A 20,206-nucleotide genomic window follows, 5' to 3' on the forward strand; every position below is an offset into this window, starting at 1 on the left:
TCGGACTGAATTTTGTACCTGAAGGTTACGAATATTAAAAGATTTTTCTGTATGACTCCTTAAATTAGTTAAAATTAGCACAAAATGTCTAGCAAATTTAGTTACCTGAAAATTAGAATATTAAAAATGTTACTTTATGTATTTTAACAGTTAATGATATATATATATATATATATATATATATATATATATATATATATATATATATATATATATATATATATATATATATATATATATATATTATATTAACCTATGCAATTTGTTATTCATTCTTCATCAATGCACGCTATGTTTTCAAAGATTTATCAATAATAATATACAAAAATCCAAGTATTAGAGAATTAAATACACCTCATTAATAAAAATTAATTCTGCAACTATAATCTGCATATAACTAAAACACTACATACCAGTCCCCCACTAGCATTTGCTATTCGAAGAAACAAACAGAATTAGCTTTAAATGGCAGAGTACAAACACCACTCGAAGTTTTAAGCCCGCATAAGACTAACGAGCGATTCAGTTTGAACCAGTTAGTGTGGCAGAGTCTGCCTATTGTAGGAAACGCAACTACCAGCGACATTTTGTTTGGGTGTCTCGTCTTATTCTCAAGTGCCCACATAGGCCTAACACATCTGCTGTTGTATGGTTCATTGTGTGTGTTCGTACACAGAGGAAGTGGCACATTGAGATGATGATATAAAAAAGAGACGCCACGTATACGTAGGGCTACTGGTGGATATATAAAAAAAAGATACAACTTAGGCCTACTGATTTGTAGCAAAGCTAAAAAAAAAAATCTCCGTGCTTGAACAAAACATCAAGCTGAAACCGATCGTCGCAAATCAGAGGCTTGTTTAGATAACACCCCCCTCATCCCGTATTTGCCCCGCTCCTGTCAGCGCCATTTCCATCGGTGCAGGTGTTTGCGACAAGCAAGCAAGCAGGCGACGACACCACCGGAGAGGAAGCGCTCCATTCGTTCGTACGTGCGAATGAGGCCTGGGTCGAGCAACTGCGTCAGAGCTTTAATCACGAACAATTATACGTTCCCAGTCATGAAGGGATAGAGTCGGTGATCAGTGTGCGGTTAGCCCACAACCAGTACGCATCCAGTGCCCTCCAGAAGCGAGCATCCAGATAGATAGAGGAAGTGCCTCCGACAGGCTGTGCTGTGTGGCTCGTGAACGCTCCACAACCCACCAAAGGTAGACGACAGACTCTTCGTCTTTTCACTCTCCGTCTGACACGGTAACTTCTAATAATTCATTTTCCTTTGCTGTGTACCTTATTGAACTCGGTGTTTTATTCATAAGTGGAATCCGACGAAGTCGTTGACGTGACCTAAATCACGTCCAAGAATGCTCAAATCCAGCCTCTGGCAACCACGCGATTCACGGCTGATTGGTCTTAATTGAGACCTTGATTGGATAAATGGAGAGTTGTCTTTGTAGGTACCTAAGTATCCGTGCTTTTTCCTTAGAGTATGAATGGTCACGGGGAACGTTATTCGTTATTCGCCAATAAAACGATTTTGGCAACGCTTTTATTTTTTAAATTTTTGGTTTTGAAATACTTCGTTCGATGACACGAAAAATGAAAAACTTGAGAACAAGCAGACACTCTTAGATATTAAACAAGGATATATATATATATATATATATATATATATATATATATATATATATATATATATATATATATATATATATATATGTCAACCTAATCTTAATGTGGAAAAGTGCAATCTGCAAAGTGGACATCGTAGCTTAGTGATGCAGTATTTCGCTTACGTTTGCTAGGTATGTGAATTGCTTCCCACCTATTCCCCAACAATGTACCCAGCTTTAAAAGGCTATCAGAGGATTGTAGAGTCAAGAAAACAGGGTGTGGACTTGCAATCTCATCCCTACAACCTCCCTCCCAAGAAAAAAAGCATATGGTGATATAATTGCTTAACAGATGGGATGGGGTTGTCAGCTCCTTGCCAATTTCCACTTTACTTGTGGTTCACTTTGGTCGACCACATACCAGGGATATATTACTTCATTGCTTAAGCACAATGGTTTTAAGGGGAAATGTAACATAATGCTTGCCTCATCAGCAAGAAATCCTGGGTTTGATGCTCACGCAGCCTAAGACACTTTTTTAATATCTGTTAGATGTCCTACAGTAGCAGGTCACAGTCAGGGTTTAGAGCGGGAGAGGGGGTGCCAATCTCATCCCAAAAGACTAGCTGAAGACCAGAAGGCTACCCTTTGGAACCAAGCGCCTTAGGGAAAAAGGTGAATATATAATTTATATATGTATATATACAGTATATATATGTGTGCCCATAAATGTTAATGTGTCTGATGTGGTTATTTTGACAGAATGGATGATGCTACAGCGGAAAAGATCAGTGTAAATTTGACAGCATAATGGTGAAAGTCCCTATCCAATTCAGTAAAAAGGGTATTTAAGCTCTGAGTAACAGAAGGGATCCAGTAATTTATAGGGTTACCGCTGAAAGGTTGCGAAAGTAGGTGTTATGGGGTACTAGGAATTACAAGTGAATAAGACCACATGGAGACTGTATGTACAAAAATGGTTTGAACAATATAGTATTATGAAGAACTGACCAGGGACTGATAGTGTGCATTAAGCATGGAGAAGGGTGCGTGGATAAAGCATTCAAAGAGGTTTGTGGGACATAACTAGACACACAAAAAATAACTGATTAACAGATTACAATAGATATGATGTGGAGAGTACTGAGGATATATGAGGAATGTATGTTTTTCAGAGTGATTCACAGGTTTTATGATAACACTACCGTTTGTGTACAGTGTCACCAAGAGAGTGACTGGTTTGCAGCAAAAGTGGGTCACCGGTAAGGGTTTGTCTCCACGACTGATATTTATAAGGTGAAAGTAGGCGGATACTTAAGAGATAAGAAAAAAGGTAGTAAGTAGCATGTTAAACTGCTGTTGCAATGTTGATATTACAAAGTTAGCTATAGACGAAAAGGGTTACAAGTATTTGTAAGGGGAAAAAATTTAAAATACGTTAGCAAAAACTAATCTACTGATATGTGGAAGCCAGGAAGACATACAATGAATGTTGGTCCATATAGTGAAAGAATATGAGTGCGTCATTCAAACGGTCTTTGGGAGCAACTTTTAAAAATATTAAAAAAATGAGAAAGATGAAAGCTGTTAAGATGAATTAATCTGGACTAAGATTGAAAGGTTATGAATGGATAGGACGGGCTAAGAAACTGGTAATTTAATTATAAGTGCCCTAAGGTAGTCTGGTCCTGTGGAACCCACGGAAAGTTGGTTGGTACGATGAACAAGCAACTCAGTGCTTGTAAGAGGGCTATGGCTGCTGATGGGCTAGTAATGAACACCTTTTGTGCAGATATATATATATATATATATATATATATATATGAAACAACTGCAGTGTAAGTTTTCTACACTTGACTTTTATGGAAAACATGTTCTGTACACACATAGTATATATATAGCCTATATATATATATATATATATATATATATATATATATATATATATATATATATATATATATAAAATGTGTGTACGTATTCTACATATAATATACAAGGGAAGCAGCAAAACAACATGTATTTGGAAGTCGCTTTGTTCCCAAGAACAACAGGCTACCATATCTGCATAGACTACCACATCTTCTACATCTTTTCCTTTGTGGTTTTAAAATCCTGACTTCACAACTTGCGAGGGATAACAGGGTTTCCATTCTGTCTGTTAACAACGCTAAACATTCGTTTTTTTCCTTAAAAACCCACGCAATCTTCAGCTAGGATGTGCGCCCCGACCAGCTAAATCAGGACGAAAGGAAACTTCAATTTGCGATGCCAGTGCGCCGACTCTCCTGTCAATCATGCTGTTAAGCCGAGACTGTTCCAAGGGAGCGTTTATCATTCGCACCGGTTATAATCGGTTGAGTTTTTGCAAACAGGATGCGAGTTTTGAAATTCGTGCAATAAAGAGAATTAGAATGAAAACAAATCCAGAGTGGTAATGCTTTTCGAGGTATTTACACTTCACGATGTTTTGGGACGTGACCGAGGCCAGAATGATTATGGCTCGCAAAACTTTGTGCCGTTTTTTCCTTGATCTTTTACTTACTTTCTTCAAAGTGACTTTTTACTTGTTTAGGTCTTCTAGCTACGGCGAATAACTGATGGTAAATCGTGATGGAGGGTAGTTTGCCTCCGAAAGCCAAGAAATACTTACGTATACCACCTCATCCGAAAATACGTGGTATATTTAGTGACGATTTCAAGATCTTCAAGAGAAAAAATATATATTTAAGATTTCACAATAAAGAAATATTCGATGCATAAAGTTAATTTTCAAGTAAAATCCCGCTCATTTCATTCAATGTTTGCAGTAAAATCCTAGCACACTATATGACATCTTTAATAAAAAACAGACAATTTTATTGATATATCTATAGTATATATATAATATATATATATATATACAAATATATATATATATATATATATATATATATATATATATATATATATATATATATATATATATATATATATATATATAATTAGATGATATATTTTTAATCAAACAATGGATTCCGTTTGGGCTAAATAATCATCCTTAGTTTCAAACCATGGTAGTTTTAGCTACCCTAGCCTAACCCCCAACCCCCGTCCCCCGCATCAGACTTCTAAGGTCTGCTGCAAAAACTAAAAAAAAAAAAAATGTACCGTGAATACCTATATGTAAAGTAGCGTTAACTGTATTGTTATCAGCCTTACCCTTTTACCGTGAACTAACTTACAACCTTCCTCCCTCTAGGAGGCTGGGAGATCTACCACTTCCCTCACAACTAAGCCCTTCTTGAAATATAGAACTTGGCCCTAGGCCAATCGCTGGGGCCTATGAGGTCTTCAATGCTGGAAGGGAAATTGATAGTCGAAAGGTTTGAAAGGTGTAATAGGCGGAAAACCTCGCAGCTGCACTATGAAACAATTGTTAAGAGAGGGTGGAAAGCAAGATGAAAGAAAAAGAATATGAATGGAGGCACAGTAATAGGAATGAAAGGGTTTGCAGCTAGGGGCCGAAGGGACGCCGCAAAGAACCTTAAGTAATGCCCACAATGCACCGCATGAGGTGCACTGCGTTAAACCCTTCTTCCTTCTTTTTACTGCCTTTTGCCCTTCAAAATTCCTTTTATATTCTGATATCTGCATTCCAAGGGATTTTCCAGCATGTTACTTCTCATATCTAAGTTACGCAAATTGCTTATATCAGACACCAACCTGTCATCCTTTTTATGAATCATTATTCCTCTTAGCCACCACTACACTGGAAAACTATTATTTACATTGATATGAAAACAGTTTAGCTTTATTGCTAGTTTCGTGCATTGTGAATCTGAATTGTCTAAAGTTCAAGACAGTGAACAGAGAACGAAGCTGTGAAACGTAAATTAATTATTCAGTAGGTATAAACATTTCATTATTATTATTATTATTATTATTATTATTATTATTAACTGAACGTGCAATAATTTTTTTTATGGGACAAACCAAAAGGCCACTTCAAACCAAACGCAATAGACTGCCAAGCTGTAATAAGACGACACAACACAACCTAAGATCGGCGAAGGTTGACTGTAGGATAGAACAGAATAGAATTGAATTGAATACAGAATTGGGGTCAAAGGTCAAGCCATGGAACCTATGAGGTCATTCACCGCTGAAACGGAAATTGAGAGTAGAAAGGTTTTAAAGTTGTAACAGGAGGAAAACCTCGCAGTTGCACTATGAATCAGTTGTTAGAAGGCTGAAAGTAAGACGGAAGAAAGAGAACATGAACGGAGGTACAGTTAAAAGAAGGGGTTGCAGCTAGGGGCCGAAGGGACGCTGAAAAGAACTTAAGTAACCCCTACAGTGCACTGCCTGAGGTGCACTGACGGCACTACCCATCAGCACGAAAGGCTGATAGTACGTTCTCAACCCCAGTAATTAATAAGGAAACGAATCGGCAAATGTAATTATGTCAAATCTGTAATCATTAATATCGCCTCCGACAACGCGAGACCCACGGGGCCTCTGTTACACTCCGCCACTCACGTCCTGCCTTCTTTATCATTCACAAATCTCCGCCGACACTTTGCCTTTCATCACACAGTTCTCACCTAAACAGGTCAAGTAGCCCAGTAGACAATAACGCGTAGTAAACAAATGTGTGTGTGTGTGTGTGTGTGTGTGTGTGTGTGTCTCTCTCTCTCTCTCTCTCTCTCTCCTCTCTCTCTCTCTCTCTCTCTCTCTCTATATATATATATATACTATATACCTCTATATATATATATATATATATATATATATATATATGTGTGTGTGTGTGTGTGTGTGTGTGTACACGGTATACAGTCTTAAGTGTTTTGTCAGCGGAGAAAATGCAATGGAACCTAAAGTTATGGAACGATGAAAGCTACCATAAACGGTGGAATAAAAGTATGAAAAGTTTAACAATGAAAAAAAAAAAGAGGAGGGGACTGCCCGCGTACTTTAGACAGTGTTACAGTAGAGGCAGCTCTACTACAAAACGTGCGGCATTAAAAAAAAAATAATAAAAAAAATCCAGGGAAGCAACCGGTGGAAGGTTGATTGAGCTTATTTTTGTTCAAGTGAGGTCCCTGTTTCCAAGTATTACTGAAAATGGTTTATTATTATTATTATTATTATTATTATTGTCGCCCTTAGTACCCACACCATCCAAGGAGACGAAACTATTACTGAAAATGGTTTATTATCATTATTATTATTATTATTATTGTTGTTGTTGTTGCTATTGTTTGTTGTTCTTAGTGCTTACACCATCACAGGGCGAACTTGTATTGCTACAAAATGGTTTATTGTATTATTATTATTATTATTATTAGTTGTATTATTATAGTCCCTACTGATTCTCAAGTACTTAAACGACCAGACGTTCTCAAATGCACCGTTTTCCATTACTGAAATGTTGGGTTGTAATTTTTTATGATGTTTCATCTTCCACCTTTTCTTTCTATTTTCAGAGTGACAAATTCAACATGAAGGTGTTGGTGGTCTTCTTGTTCGTGGTCACGGTAAGTCTGTGGACTCTTTAGTCTTAAGATCTCGAAAGCATAGACGTAAGTGAAATAGTTATGTCATTTCATCACGCATTTTTGTTCATTTTTATTAACCTTCAATGATAGGCGGCAGAAACAGTTTCACCTCTGATCCTAAACCTCACTTATTAGTGGAGAAATTAATGTATCAGCGTATTATGTACTGCAAATCTCCGCTATGGAAAATATCGAATGGAATGGAATATATTATTTAGGCCAAAGGCCAAGCGCTGGAACCTATGAGGTCATTCCGCACTGAAAGGGAAACGGAGAGCTGAAAGGTTTAAGGGTGCAACAGGAGGAAAACCTCGCAGTTGCACTATGAAACAATTGTTAGGAGAAGGTGGAAAGTAAGACGGAAGAAACAGAATATGAACAGAGATACAGTTAAAGGAATGAAAAAGGTTGCAGCTAGGGACCGAAGGGACGCCTCAAAGAACCTAAGTAATGCTTACAGTGCACCGCACATGAGGTGCAATGATGGCACTACCCTCCATCGGGGGCTGTGGAAAATATGAAAAACACAAATATACCAAATACTGAAAAATCGGTAAAAGCTCCAGCTATTAACAAAAAATCGCTCTTTCACAATCTGATCACAGGGGAAACACATTACTTTCGGTACATTTTATCGGATGTGGGTTACGTTTGTTGTGTAAAGTATATAACTGACAAAGAGTCAAAATTAAGCCTACTTCCTCTCCTCCTGAGGGAACACACATGTCAATTAACGTTCCCTTCCCCATCAACAGTTGGGTCGACCTTTGTCTCAAATTACATTTTTTGTTAGTTACACTCTCGGGATCGTCGTAACAGCCACGGTCTGCACTATTCGTTATTTGAGCTCTTTTGTGCATTTCTTCACTATTTCCTTCCCTCCATTTTCACTCCTGTCACACCTTTTATTGCATATTTTCTCCCTTTTGACATAGAATAATCATTCTTCACTCACTCGTTTTTAAAGAGACTAAACTATCCACCACCCACTCAAGTAAAGCATCATTTGTAATCCAGCACGCCCATTTTACTATTTTGTCCTTCCAATCCCACTCTCCCTTTCGTGTTCAAGTTTTCAGTATTTACAGAACATACTCCAAACCAAATAACCAGTCCTCCTCCTCTTGTAACCTCCCCTGAACTTTTCAGACAAGAGATTCGCATCCCCTTAATATATTTTCCCTTAAGTTCCTTTAATATATCTGGCATGGCGTGTTTTTTGGAAATCGTTAAAGGAAAGAAATATAATTGACTCTTTTATCAATGCAATGAACTAGACAAATGGTACAGGAGAATGTATGCACACAAGTTACACACACAGATATATATATATATATATATATATATATATATATATAGAGAGAGAGAGAGAGAGAGAGAGAGAGAGAGAGAGAGAGAGAGAGAGAGAGAGTCTTTTGTCATCTATTGTGCGAGTGCTTTGCTCTGGAGGCAGAGTTGAAATGAGTCTCAGTTGGAAATTTGAGGCTGGTTGCTTACCCAAAGAAAAAACCTATGATTCTGTTTAATCTAAAAAAAACATGCCATCTCATTATCACACCCTAATTCTCAGACGCACACTAACCCAGGCCCACAATGCCACTCTTCCCATAAATGCTCTAATTCTTCTGAAGCGCAAAATGCTGATAAATCTGAGGAGACTCAACAACCACAGTCTCACACATTACTAATATGGACGTAGAAGGTGTATAAGACGAAAAATATAACTGAATCTTTCACTCAATACAAAGATCTAAGGTTCGTCTGCCTCTACAGTACATAAACAACATCAACTAAGGTGGTCAAGTACACATAACACAAGAATAGGCTTACTTGTGATACCAAGAAACATACATTAGGCCTCTTAGCTAGAGACAGTGATAAGGACAAATAAACTCACTCTCTCTCTCTCTCTCTCTCTCTCTCTCTCTCTCTCTCTCTCTCTCTCTCTCTCTCTCTCATCGTTTCCCAAGAATCTTGAAGCAAGAAAAGACAAGCGATTAAGTTTATGCAAAATTCACAATATCCATATGATACCGTGTTTAGCACATTTTTACGAGATAACAGAACTGACAGGAAATAAAACTTGACAGAACTGATGGGTATAAACAGTGTCGTTAGCTGAGGAAGACAGAGTATGAATCAAGAGTGTTTGTCGGGAAAAATAATGTTAGAAGTTTGGGATTAAAGGGAAAAACCTGTTTGTGACATATGCACACCTTGAAAAAGCTCTTACTGGAACCAGTTCTGCCCTAAAATGCAAAAATGGAGTATCTGCAAATTTTTCAGTGAGATATACCACCTATTGGGTTCGTAGGCACAAATACAAGTTACTGCAGTTTCAGAATGAGTTCTTCAATGCTTTCCACACGAGTATTTAGGGGGTCCATTTGCAGTATCTGCAAAATCAGTCGTAAGGCAAAGGAAAACTGCAGTATCTACCATTTCTCTCAGTTTTGTATTTTTTGCAGATACTGCAGTCTTCCATTCTGGGGCAGAATTGAGAGTCAATGTTGTGGGTATATGGAACTGAAGATAAGTTTGGAGAGCGATAAAAAAAACAAAAATTCTTATGATCGAAGCAAAACGTATTAGAATACGCAGTTTGTTAGTGAACGGTTTGGTGTAAATGTGGTCCGAAACAGGACTGCATTCTCTTCCTAGGTGTTTAATACATTTATGGACTGAGCAATCCAGGAAGTTACAAAAAGACAATTAGATGTACGTACGTGAAGAGTTTGAGGACAAGAAACTGGGTTGTGAATGGTGTGTGGAACATATGATGTCTGCAGACGAAACAGTACAAATTAGGGATAAGGAAAATAAACTACAGAAACTAGAGAGAGTTACTACGTGCTTGCAGTACGAGGAACCTCAGGGTAAATGTGAGCAATAGTAAGGTTATAAAGGTCAATGACAACCAGGAAGAGGGAGCAATGAATGCCAATTTGAGTTGTAGAAGAATGGAGGGGGCTGAACTGAATGGGTATTTGGGAGCTAGTACAACGGATGACTGAGGCACGGATGGGAGAGGGGGCGAGTCATAATATCGACGTGATGGCATAACGCCAGCTTCAACTAAAACAAAAACAAAACACGAGTGGGAGGTAGCAAGGCTGTGCGCAGATGATGAAAAGAGGCTTGGAGAGTCGATGGAGTCCAAAGGTGGGAGTGTATGAAGGGACTGTTGAGCCAAATCCCCTTTATGGAAGAGAAGTGTGGATGCTGAAATGTGAATGGCATAAAAAGCTGAAGCAGGGTGTTGGGGCGCCGCGGCAACATGACGTGCTGACATTCCCAGTATTAAGTGGCAAAATATGGATTCTGACCTAAAGTTATATATATATATATATATATATATATATATATATATATATATATATAATATATAAACATATATATATATACATATATATATATATATATATATATATATATATATATATATATATATATATAAAGAGAAAGAGAGATCATTTGAAAATATTTACCCTTTGGCTCCATATATTTCCAATGCTAAAATCCGGAAGTGGTCCAAAGTCTCCTTCCATCTTTCTCGAGTACATAACTCGCAAAGGATGGATGAACACGTGCAGTACAAAAACGTAATGGTGCAGGTGCGTTTAATTACTCCTGTACATATGTTTGGCTGGTAACAAGCGAATCTCTTTGCCACATGCGCAGTAAAATAGTGAATGTAATTCTAGTGTGATTCAGATAACATTTCTGGTCTTAAATCTTGATGAAAACTTTCTTACATTTTCGCTAAGTACTCTTCGATGACACACATGGGGAAACTAATATATTCCTAATTACTAAAATGTTTAATAAGGCTGCAATGCACCAAACTCTCTCTCTCTCTCTCTCTCTCTCTCTCTCTCTCTCTCTCTCTCTCTCTCTCTCTCTCTCTCTCTCATTATATATATATATATATATATATATATATATATATATATATATATATATATATATATACTATATTATATATATATATATATATATATATATATATATATATATATATATATATAACAGATAGGGCTGGCTTAAGCTAAAACCTATTCGCCACCAAGAAGGATTAAGTCTGTTTCAACTTATCTGTATCTGTGAAATTCAGATATATATACATACATACATACATATACTGTATATGTATATATATATATATATATATATATATATATATATATATATATATATATGTAAGAAAAAATGGAAGATGGGGCAATCTGAGCCCTTCCGTGAAAACTCACTGACATTCTATTGATCTCAGAGGTGAATCATAATCTGGAGATGAGTTCACTGTAGTGGGTCGCAGCCAAGAAAGTCAAGGGCATAAGACTATTAGTTACTTATTTTGTTTAAAGTTCAACGCAATTATGGTGTTCCAAACTAATATGTATCATCAACATGCTTACATAAAATTCACGCTCTCTTGATAAGACACGAAGAAGAAGAGAGGAATCATTAACTTTCGTTTTACCGTTTGTGAAAAATAACTGAAATAACGAAGGAACATAACGATAACATGAAGTTCGTGTTTATGTTTTCCTCCAAACAATTAGGGCTTGAAAAATAACTTCACGTTTTCTTTGAAAAATAACCTCAGGTTTTCTTCCTACGTTTTCTTTGAAAAATAACCTTAGGTGAAGTTCGTGTTTATGTTTTCCTCCAAACAATTAGGGCTTGAAAAATAACTTCACGTTTTCTTTGAAAAATAACCTCAGGTTTTCTTCCTACGTTTTCTTTGAAAAATAACCTTAGGTTTCCTTCCTATGTTTTCTTTGACAATTAACCTTAGGTTTTCTTCTAATGTATTTTGGACTTGATGTCACATAGTCATAATGATCAGTATAGTGTGACAATGCAGAGCAGTCTCACTGCCTCACGAATAAAATTAAATCGTTCTGTAATTATTACACTGCTACTCCGAAGTCTTTTCCGTAAAGGAAAAAGGGGATCTTCCTCGATAGTGACCCCCAAGGGTTATAACTCGGTATATATCCACCTTTTGCGTAGGGGATGACCGTACTAACATAACCAAGACTGTAAATATCATGAAGACAACGGGCCAAAAGAAATATTAGTCTGAGATAACGATCCCTGAAGTTGCTAAGGGTCACTATCTAGGAAAGATTCGAAAAAAGATATCATGAATACTTCGTTAACTGGAACTCAGCCTGTATTTACCCTTTTGTTCTTTTATTTCTTATTTCTTTCCTCTATTTTTGGCCGACATTTCTGAAGGGCTTTTGATTATGCTTGCAGCACGACCAATATTTTTTTTTTTTATATTTCATAAATGAACAATTTATCAACGTTATAATACTTTGTCTTTTTTTATCGGTAGGTGGTCGTGGCGACAGGAGAAGCCGAGAGCAAGAAGAAAAAGGTGGAAGGTAAGTTCAAGTAAAAACAAATTTTACTGGATCCCCCACTTCTACCCTCTCCCCACCCCAAAAGAACCTCAGTTTCAAGCTTCGTGAGATAACCGAGATGAGTTTCAGTTTACTCATATATATGTATATATATATATATATATATATATATATATATATATATATACTACTCTTTCTTTCACTCTCTCTCTCCTCTGTATTAAGTCACAAACATTGCTAAATATCCAACATCTCTTGATAGCTCTGCGGCCCAAGCCACTGTGTACCGGTGTTTCTAAACCAAGCAATGGTTCGAATCCTTCCGGTGACTGAGAACTTATCATTTATAATTCCCCTTGGGTGTAATAAGTTACTCCCAAAGGGATAGAGAGTGGATATTAAACGATATCTGTGTGTCAATTTTCAAAATATAAAAGTCACGCGTGTATTATTGACAATTTTATACACATCCATACAAAAATTAAATATATATATATATATATATATATATATATATATATATATATATATATATATATATATATATATATATATATATATTTATATTATATATATATATATATATATATATATATATATATATATATATATATATGGAATAACGACTTCGACAATTATACCTGTTGATTATTTTCCTTGTGTGTGACGGAGGTGGGGAGGGGGTTGTTCAAGATCGTTCTACCTTGGCCTTCATTAGTCCACACCTGCGTTGACACTTTTTTTTTGGGGAGAGGGGAATGGGGCTTGGATCCATGAAACACTTGTAGGAATGATTAATCATTCAGTCTCTATGCAGTCAGATATCAGTGTCATCCTGATAATATGAATCTACAGGGGAAAAGTGGGGGCGCTAGAAATCTAACCGTAGAAGATTTGATTCTAAGACTTTCTCAAGCAAGTGTTTCAACATATCCGGCCCCCGAAGTGGTCAACACAGGCGCGAACTAATGAAGTTAAAAGCAGAACAACATCTTACAACAACCCTTCTCCCTAACACTCCTGGGACGAAAAACTTTACCAGCAACTCGAGTCGTTACTCTACACCTGCACGTTGTATATTCTACACCTGCACGTTGTATATAAATAAAATATTTGCGCCACCTGTCTTCTTGCTAGTTACTAGAGATCAGGATTCAGGCTGTAAACCAATTTTTTTTCAATCCATATACACACACACATATTATATATATTAAATACATGCATATATCATATACACATATACATAATTCTTTCTACACCAGTATTCAACACCTTCCCTACCATGTAACATCAATTTGTCATACTTTTTCTGGGAGAACCCTATCATAAACCTCCCCAAATATCCTAAGTAATGCAGTACCTCAGTAATTCGTACAGTCATCTTATTTTTCACGTGAATTTCTTTGACATACCTTCCACATGCTGGTCAGCTAAAATAGTTAGCCTATCACCACCATATTGCAGTTTGTCGCTTGGAACCTTCCCATTCTTAAACACTTCAACTGCTCTATTTACATCCTAAATCTACATTCATCTCCTCCACTCTTACATTACTAAAACCAGATCCTCTTCTCAAATTTTTTTTTAAGGAAGTGGAGCCTGTATGTGAGCATGCAGCCGAGAGAGTGACTGGTTTGGTGTAAAAGTGGGTCTAAGGTGAGATCCCTATTTCCTCATGGCTCTTTACTTTTATGAATGGAGTAATATGAAAGGGAGTTGTGCCTCAATGTATCATAGCAATTACTTCCAGTATTAGTAGGTGATAGTGAAGAGCAGCTGATGAGACTAATGAAAACATCTGTAAGGGAAGAAAGTTGAGATTGTATACTAGAAGGAATAAGGTTATGAGAATAAATGGAAGAGAGGAAGATGGAGAGACGAATGATTGTATGGATACATGAAAAATAGATGTGGCTGATTTATACAATACTTGGAAATGAATGTAATGGTTGATGACAAGGATCATAAGAGAGAGAGAGAGAGAGAAGAGAGAGAGAGAGAGAGGGAGAAGCATTTCATTACCGCCCTCGCCCCAGTTAATCATCCAATCACGCCGGCACTCCCTAATCCCCCACGAAAGTTCACACTCGATCAAGGCACTCACTCACTCGATCACGAGGCGCAACTGTAAATTTCCTTCGCTCATTCAAAGGGATCGAGTGATCCATAGAGACGCATCCGGGAAAATGTTGCGTTTCGAGAGGTGAAATTCCAGTTCGAGGGCATTTTTCATCAGTTTTCCTCATGAGAAATCTTAAGATAAATTTTTAAGCACTCAGAATGTGTAGAGATAAATTAATGTTAATTATGAAAAACTCGTGGTTTTAGTCATGGGTGAAAAATGTAAACGATTTGGCTTTCCCATGTTGAAGAAAATCTTTCAGGTTATTTATTGCATCTGTGTTCAGTAAATAAAATGCTTCCTATATGACGTTGTTAGAGGGGACAGTAAAAAACACACACAAATAAAACTCGGTCATTACAAAGAAGAATGACAGCTGCTAAGCTAAAAACTAATATCCAATGGCCTTTGAATATAGATAAATGTCTTGCTTTCCTCTTTTCTGGCATAACTGAGTAATATTTAGACAAGTTATTTTCATAATTTCTCTGGGGTACGAATAATCGTCTTCCTCTTAGGTTTACGAATGATAGCTATCAAATCTGGAGGGAAATGTCAAATCTTATTTTTCACTTCGGCTTAAAATTTGAGAATCCATCCAACAAATAAATACATAACCTACTACAGAAAAATTATTGGTTTTCCTTTGTTACCTTGCGACCCTGCACTAAAGAACCCACTACTCCATGTATGTGCGTATGTGTATATATTATAACACAGGGGATGTGAGTGAATACATTTACATACCTAAAATACTTAGTAATCACAACAGTTACAGCAACTTAAGCAGTGGTTAAACCTCATGACGAAAGGTCCTTGCATTCACGATAATTTTTTTTTTCTTTAGGCTGCCTCTTCAACGGAGTCGTCCACAAGTCGGGCGACATTGCATACGAGGACAAATCCCACTGCCTTCGCCTGAGGTGCGTCAGAAGGACAAACAAGAAGGGCAAGACGAAGTACCTTCTCAAGACCAAGCCATTCAAAGGCTGCAGGTGCTCTGGTAAGTACTGGCTCTGCGCAAACTCCAGATAAGAAGCAGGTGTGGTTTACTGTAGAGTAAGGTGGCATTATGCCAGCACAGGCATTTGCCCTGAGCGTTACAGGGTAGAAGAGACCTGGTTTGGACCTCTGGACTCAGCCAAGTGACTGAAACGGCCTGCAGGGATTCTTGTAACTGTAGTGGTTGCACCGTCATCTCATAATTATTTGGCCTTGCTCAAATTAGTAATATGACTGGAGACACTCTTGATTGTTGTGACCTTGGATTACCTCATATAACTAGCCAGGTGCTCTTGTTAGTATCAGAGGGAGGAATTCTCATAATTGAATTAGCTAAGAATGACTTCATAGCTATAACCTCTATTGGCACTAAGGCTCTATGGTGTCTGAGGCACTGTAGCATAATCACCGCAGTAGCAGGTGATCTTCTAAGCATAAGGTGTTGGGGATCTGTTGCTGAAAAAGGGGGAGTACTTCTATTGTCAGTATTTAGTCTCTGGAGGGCATACTCGGTTACAATTCCTGGGGTACGATCTTAACGGTAGTGGCTGTGGATTTTCTCATAAGTATTTATTTGATCTCTGGGTGCTCTGGTTAGCAATGGAGGTAGAGATACTTATAGTTATAGTGGGTGAGGATGACCTTGTAAGTATCGTCACTATTTTGATCCTCTATCTTGACCTATGGCTAACTTATGCATATCATCTTTAGATAGCTCACTGCACAAATGCTACAGATTCAAAGGTTATAAGCCAAAAATCTTAAGTTCATATCTTTAGTGTATTTTCATTCTTCTCCCTCTATCTTCCCCGCAGTACCATGCCCCAAATGCAGCTCCAGCTGGGAACCAGTCTGTGGCACCAACAACAAAACCTACGTGAACGGATGCCAGCTGTGGGGAACAGCAACGCCTTGCGGAAGAGTACAGACAGACCTCCTGCACGAGGGAGAATGTGGTGAGAGATTACGCGAAGAGGGAGACTTCTTGTTTAAGTCGTACTATGCTTCGCTTGCCTGCGTACTAGTAGACCATTTTTTCACTAATGGGATCTGTAGGCTTGTATACAATTGTTTATCGAATAAGGTTAGAGCCTCTTGACGGCATTTCCTTCCACTGTATAAATGCAATCATGGGGTTTTGTTTAATTATTGGATTAGGTTAGGAATAGAATCAATTAATTTCATTTGTAGGCCTACTTACAGAAACTGTAGGCTGCTACTCCATTAATCTGTCAGTTAAAGTTAGGGATATGTTTGCAGATCTGGGTTTAAATTATTCTTCCATGCGTTAGAAAGAGCAGATTTAAAGATACTTGCAGGTAATAATGATAAAAAAAAATTAAAAACCATGCAGGTCATAACGATATCAACCAAACTTGCTCTCTCGCCCACAGGAAAATGCCCAACCGGCTGCCCGGAAATCCAGAAGCCCGTGTGCGGCACCGACAAGGTGACTTATGACAACGAGTGCCAGCTCTTGAAGGCAGCCTGTAACTCTTCATACCTAAAGGTGGCACATAAGGTTGCTTGTGAGGACGCCCCTGAAGTCCCAGGGCCAAGTAAGTTGTCCCCCCCCCCCAAAAGCTACTGTACATAGTAATTACTTTGCAGTTCTATATGTGTATTCATATGGCCACTGTTCATTAAAATATCAATTCTGGAACATCATATATTCTGGTAGAAGATCCAAATACAGCGCTATAATGTGAGTGCGATCATGTATGCTTGTAGTTTAGTTTTGAAATTATTTATAAGGAATAGGCAAGTGGATAATAACATTTAACAGTTTCTTGGTGAACTTTATGTGTGATATTGATAAACATTTAATATTTTTTTTTCTACAGTAGCCATGAAAGTGAATTCCTAAGAAATAACCCAACGTAAAGGTCACTAAGAAAAGTTTCATTGTATTTTTTATATAACGAGAGCTGTATTTTAACCCTATTCTCTTTAACAATAGGTAGCCAATGTACGACGTAGCCTATGTAAGTAAGCACTCTAACAGGGAAGCTAGTACGTTCTCACAGCAATTTATAGACTAAAATAGACCAACACTAACCACATTTCCTCTCACCAACAGGCAGCCAGTGCAAGTACAACAACAAGAAATACGACCTGGGCGAGACGATCGAGTACCTGGGCACCTTCTGCCTGGAAATATCTTGCCAGATACAATCCAGCGGAAAGCAGAAAAAGCCCGCAGTCGTCTTCAGAGATTTCTGGGGTTCCAGATCATGCGAATGTGCAAGTAAGGACTCGGGAAATGACGAAAAGTGGAAGTATGATGTGGGAAAGGTTAGATGAGAAGATAAAACGACCTAACAGAGCCCAGTTAAAAGGAGGAAACAGTAAACTTTTCACGATAAACGCTTCTTAAGACCTATCGCGTTCTCGTGGGTACATCAGATGTGGAGGGAATGGTTCCGTACTTATATGCACTCGCTTTTTTATTTCTCTTACTAGAAATGGAGATGACACTCTCTCTCTCTCTCTCTCTCTCTCTCTCTCTCTCTCTCTCTCTCTCTCTCTCTCTCTCTCTCTCTCTCTCTGACACGTCCACAAGGGATTATAGCAGTCAACCGGACGGACGTTCGTTAAGTAGTATAACAAATCATAGCTGCATATATGCACAAGGCTAAAGGATGTATTTGTACATACATGTGAAAATACACACTTAAATCAAAATACTGTACATGGGACATTTATAAAACGAAGAATATATTTTTTAAAGAAAAAAATCCTTAATATCTTTAATTGGAAAGATTGAGTGCAGTTACAATGCAGCCTTTTTGTCAATTATTCTGGTATTAAAATTACCCGTATACGCTGGGATACAAACAATGCATAAGCACTGATCAATAAGTGAAATCCATTGCAATGATTCAGGTCAAGGTCAAGGGTGTTTGTTTGACCTACATTTACATACTCTTATAGGATTTTAGAATGAGAACGTACGTCAAAAACATACTCGTTCATGAGTGGTGAAGTACTGGAAGTTAGTCTCAATCTCTTGATATACTGCGATATTAAAAAGACGCTAATTCAAGCATGAAAAAAATCTCAATAAGACAACTTTGTAAAATAAACGACCTATTTTCGGATGACACGCAAGCATTAATTAAACAAATGAATTAATTACTGCATGTCTTAACAGAGTTCTAAAATAACATTTGAAAAATGTAATTCTATTGTTTTCAGTGCCAATAAGTCAAATACGAAATCTGAAGGATGGGCCGTATATTACATAAAACTTATTAACTAACATGACCGTTTGTCTTTCTTGCAGATCTGGTAGACTTGAGAAGAAATGAAGAAAAGTCGTTCTAGATCGGAAGTCATCCGACAAACTTCACTATAGTATATATTTTTTTAAGATAGGGTTTGCACTCTGTTCACTGTTTATTATTATTATTATTATTATTATTATTATTATTATTACTGTCACATAATTTAAACTTTTTTATAATATCCAGTTTCACTTCTCTTATTGTCTTTGTATATCGTTCTAGGCTAGGCCACATGATTACTGCTTGTTGTAGTTGAATATTTCAATACTGTAAAGAAAAAATACTTCACATCCTTATTTTAATTTTCCCTTTATATTTATTCCACATTCTAACATTTAACATTGGTATTCCTTTATATTATTTTCATATTCCAACGCTAAATACGGTACTCCGTACTCTATAATCTTGGATATTCCAAAAACCGAATACTGTACAAAGTTTCTCGCAAGTCTGGAACAAGAGTGTTACCCAATCCTTTCTTGAATGGGGAATTTTCTTCAGCTTTCTATGTCCCCTGAATCATGTGCCCCACATCCCTCTAAAATTGCAAGCAGGGCTCACCTGAATAGGTAACCCTAGTAAAGTTTTCTTGCAGTAACCATATTATTAAGATTACACACGTTACTAACCCAATGATAATGAACATATATACAGTACTGTAATGACAAATTATTACTGCTCCAAGATAATAAAAATAATACAAGTGACTAATCCATATTAATGAAGGTAACAAGTGACTGATCCAAGAAGTCAAATTGCTATCAAGGGGGTGTCACAATTTGTGTGTGTGACATAGAGAGAGAGAGAAACACAAATGCTCACAAATAAAAAAATAGTATTTATATATAGTAGAAGAATAAAATATGCCAAAATAATGAAAAGCAGACAGGTCATGGGGAATGGGAACCCTACGTAATCACTCATGAAATATTAACAGTATTAAATGCTTTCCTATTTAACAAAATCATTACATACCAATTACATGTAGCCACTTGCAGTGCCAAGACTGTTTTTGAAGGTAGAGGGCTAAAAACCGTTAACTTTCCTCTCATAGACAAACACTTAAAATCCTTTGATAGAATGTCAAAAACTTTTAGGATCAAACATTAAATCAAAAGATTCAGTAAAGTCCACAGAGGAGTTAATCACGTTTACATACTTAACCTAAACTACTTAGACTACAAGCCACACCTAACCTTGCTGTTGGCCTACAAACTACACCTGACCTTGCTGTTGGCCTACAAACTACACCTAACCTTGCTGT

At 37.2% G+C, this 20,206-nt stretch overlaps 1 protein-coding gene and 1 long non-coding RNA gene across 4 annotated transcripts in view; one reads left to right on the forward strand and one right to left on the reverse strand.

Annotated features, from left to right (window-relative positions):
• LOC136834270 (uncharacterized) overlaps positions 1 to 20,206 on the reverse strand; it is a 39,496-nt gene that overhangs the window by 17,695 nt on the left and 1,595 nt on the right. The gene's annotated exons all lie outside the window — the stretch shown is intronic.
• LOC136834269 (uncharacterized) lies at positions 925 to 19,232 on the forward strand. 3 transcript variants are annotated; one of them, XM_067096627.1, is made up of 8 exons: positions 925 to 1,211; positions 7,085 to 7,135; positions 12,504 to 12,552; positions 15,501 to 15,656; positions 16,471 to 16,611; positions 17,050 to 17,214; positions 17,736 to 17,950; positions 18,942 to 19,232. In XM_067096627.1, exons 2-8 carry the CDS (start codon positions 7,100 to 7,102, stop codon positions 18,948 to 18,950), a joined length of 771 nt encoding a protein of 256 aa, XP_066952728.1. In that variant the 5' UTR covers positions 925 to 1,211; positions 7,085 to 7,099; the 3' UTR covers positions 18,951 to 19,232. The 3 variants fall into 3 exon arrangements, with proteins under 3 accessions (XP_066952728.1, XP_066952730.1, XP_066952729.1); XM_067096629.1 differs by having other exon boundaries at positions 953 to 1,254; XM_067096628.1 differs by lacking the exon at positions 18,942 to 19,232 and having other exon boundaries at positions 953 to 1,254; positions 17,736 to 18,365.

This window comes from Macrobrachium rosenbergii, chromosome 53, assembly GCF_040412425.1.
Source record: "Macrobrachium rosenbergii isolate ZJJX-2024 chromosome 53, ASM4041242v1, whole genome shotgun sequence".
NCBI lineage: Eukaryota > Metazoa > Arthropoda > Malacostraca > Decapoda > Palaemonidae > Macrobrachium > Macrobrachium rosenbergii.

Excerpts from the sequence above, each read along its gene's own strand:
- LOC136834269 (XM_067096627.1), top strand. The coding sequence starts at position 7,100 with ATGAAGGTGTTGGTGGTCTTCTTGTTCGTGGTCACG. Across the intron at positions 7,136-12,503 it reads TCTTCTTGTTCGTGGTCACG|GTGGTCGTGGCGACAGGAGA; the intron begins GTAAGTCTGTGG and ends TTTTATCGGTAG. Across the intron at positions 12,553-15,500 it reads CAAGAAGAAAAAGGTGGAAG|GCTGCCTCTTCAACGGAGTC; the intron begins GTAAGTTCAAGT and ends TTTTTTCTTTAG.